This window comes from Mastomys coucha, unplaced genomic scaffold, assembly GCF_008632895.1.
Source record: "Mastomys coucha isolate ucsf_1 unplaced genomic scaffold, UCSF_Mcou_1 pScaffold1, whole genome shotgun sequence".
NCBI classification, from domain to species: Eukaryota; Metazoa; Chordata; class Mammalia; order Rodentia; family Muridae; genus Mastomys; species Mastomys coucha.
In genome coordinates this window covers 61,402,737-61,404,934 of record NW_022196891.1, presented here as the reverse complement: position 1 = coordinate 61,404,934, position 2,198 = coordinate 61,402,737, and the positions used below count along the sequence as shown (strand labels likewise).

General features: G+C 35.7%; 1 protein-coding gene across 1 annotated transcript in view; it reads left to right on the top strand.

Moving 5' to 3' along the window:
• The window catches only part of CUNH1orf112 (chromosome unknown C1orf112 homolog), a 48,318-nt gene that overhangs the window by 6,331 nt on the left and 39,789 nt on the right, over positions 1-2,198 (top strand). The window contains 2 exon segments of the mRNA XM_031387439.1: positions 623-727; positions 1,343-1,483. Of these exon segments, the coding sequence (XP_031243299.1) occupies positions 623-727; positions 1,343-1,483 (246 nt within the window).

The window sequence follows — 2,198 nt, the reverse complement described above, 5'->3', positions numbered from 1 at the left end:
TTCTGGGTCAAAAATTTTGAAGATGCTAGTCTAACTGGCAGTCTGCATGTAGAAGAATGCAAATTGATCCTTATTATCATCTTGCACAAAGTTCAAGTGGATCAAGGAACTCAACATAAAAAAACACATACACTGAATCTAATCAAGTGGGAAATAGCCTCGAATACATTGGCACAGGGATAATGTTCTGAATAGAACACCAATGGCTCGGGCTCTAAGATCAACAATTGATTAATAGAACCTCATGAAATTGAAAAGCTTATGTTTGACAAAGGACCCTTGTCAATAATACAAAATGGCAACCTACAGATTGGGAAAAGATCTTCACTAACCCTACATCTGAGAGAGGGCTAATATCCAAAATGTATAATGAACTCAAGAAGTTAGACTCGAAAAAACCCAAATAACTCAACTAAAAAATGGGGTACAGCGCTAAACAGAGAATTCACAACAGAGGAATCTTGAATGGCTGAGAAGCACTTAAAGAAATGTTCAACATCCTTAGTTGTCAGGGAAATGCAAATAATCAGATTATTCTGACGTCTTTTATTTTTCCTTCAATGATAAGTCTTTTTGTAGTAATTTTTATTACTCTTGTTTATAAGCTGACTTGTTTTCACAGACTATAAAATTGTTTGATGGCATGATATGTGAATTAACCAGTGAAGCCAGAGAACTCTCCAGCCAAAATTTAGAAATCCAGGTCACCATAAGGAACATTTTACAAGTGAGTGAGTGTATTAGAAAAAGAATGGAGCTGGGTGTATGACATGCTTAAGGCAGGGGATGCTTGAGATCAAGAGCAGACTGAGCTGTATAGTGAGAGCCTATCTCAAAAAGAGAAAAAGTGATAGATATGGGCATATGTATTTATATATATATATATGCATATATATATATGTATGTATGTATATGCCATATATATATATATATCTTTATTTTTTGGTAGCAGGGGTGGTACCTCACACGTGCATGTTGTACTTCGGGAGACTGGAGCTGAAAGATTTCTATAAGTTGAGGCCAGTCAGGGTTAGAGAGTAAAATCTTGTCTTCAAGAAACAGAATGATAAACCATACCTTCTTGAAATGGCATAATGCTGGAATTAAATTTATGGACTTAAATACTTAAATAAATTCTGAATTTTTTATATAATTTTATGTTAGCTATCTTAGAAGACAGATCAAGATGGCCCCCTGAACTGGGTCATGATTCTAAGTGGTATTCTGATAGAGTGAAGGTCACTGAAAAGAAAGAGACACAATGCTTTCTCAGTGCTGTGGATCCAATTCCTTTGTTGCATATACAAAAATTTATCTTCAATCAACTTTCTCTTATTTACAGACAATGGTGCAGTTCATAGGAGGTTTTGCAGGATGTGTTCATCATGTCTGTGCCACACAGAAATCTGTCTCTCTAGGAAATATTCATAGTCTTCCCTCATTCATCCTGCATATAATTAAAAGTACATTTGTACACTGTAAGGTGAGTAATGGTAGAGTTTAAATAGCCTGGAATCAGTAGGAATATGTATGCATGTATGCATGCATGCATGCATGTACGTATATATGTATCACTCTTTATTTTGGTAGTAGGGGTGGTGCTGCAGGCATGTGTGTATGTATGCATGCGTGCATGTGTGTATATATGTATCAGTCTTTACTTTGGTAGCAGGGGTGGTGCCGCAGGCATGCATGTTGTACTTGGGAGATTGAAGCTGAAAGATTACTTTTAGTTGAGGGCTTAGTAGTGCTTATGCATAAGATTTTACATTTTAGTGGATGTTACTGGGATACTGGGATAGGCTTTTCTTTGGAGAGAAGACACACGTTGTTTCATGAGTGACTAAAAAGTGGTTCTTTGAATTGTATTTCTCCTCCTTAAGGAAAAAAAATGGTAAATATTTGTGTTTAACCAGGAATCGAAATTATTCTGTTAGGTAGCAGAGGGGATTACTTAACTCAGTCCATCTTAACATTCCTAGGCAGCTTTAAAGCTGTAAGTCTTAGAGTTTATAGGACATAGGCATCAGTGTTTTGCTATCAATGTTTTGTTGGTTAAATGACAAATGATTGCTCATTAGCTAGTCGTGTATGGTGATGAGGTAGAAAAATGTGCAATTTTTATATTCTGTATGTATCAAAGTAGATTTAATAAGTGTGATTCTGTCAAAACATTAAACTTAGGATCTCAGTCTCTG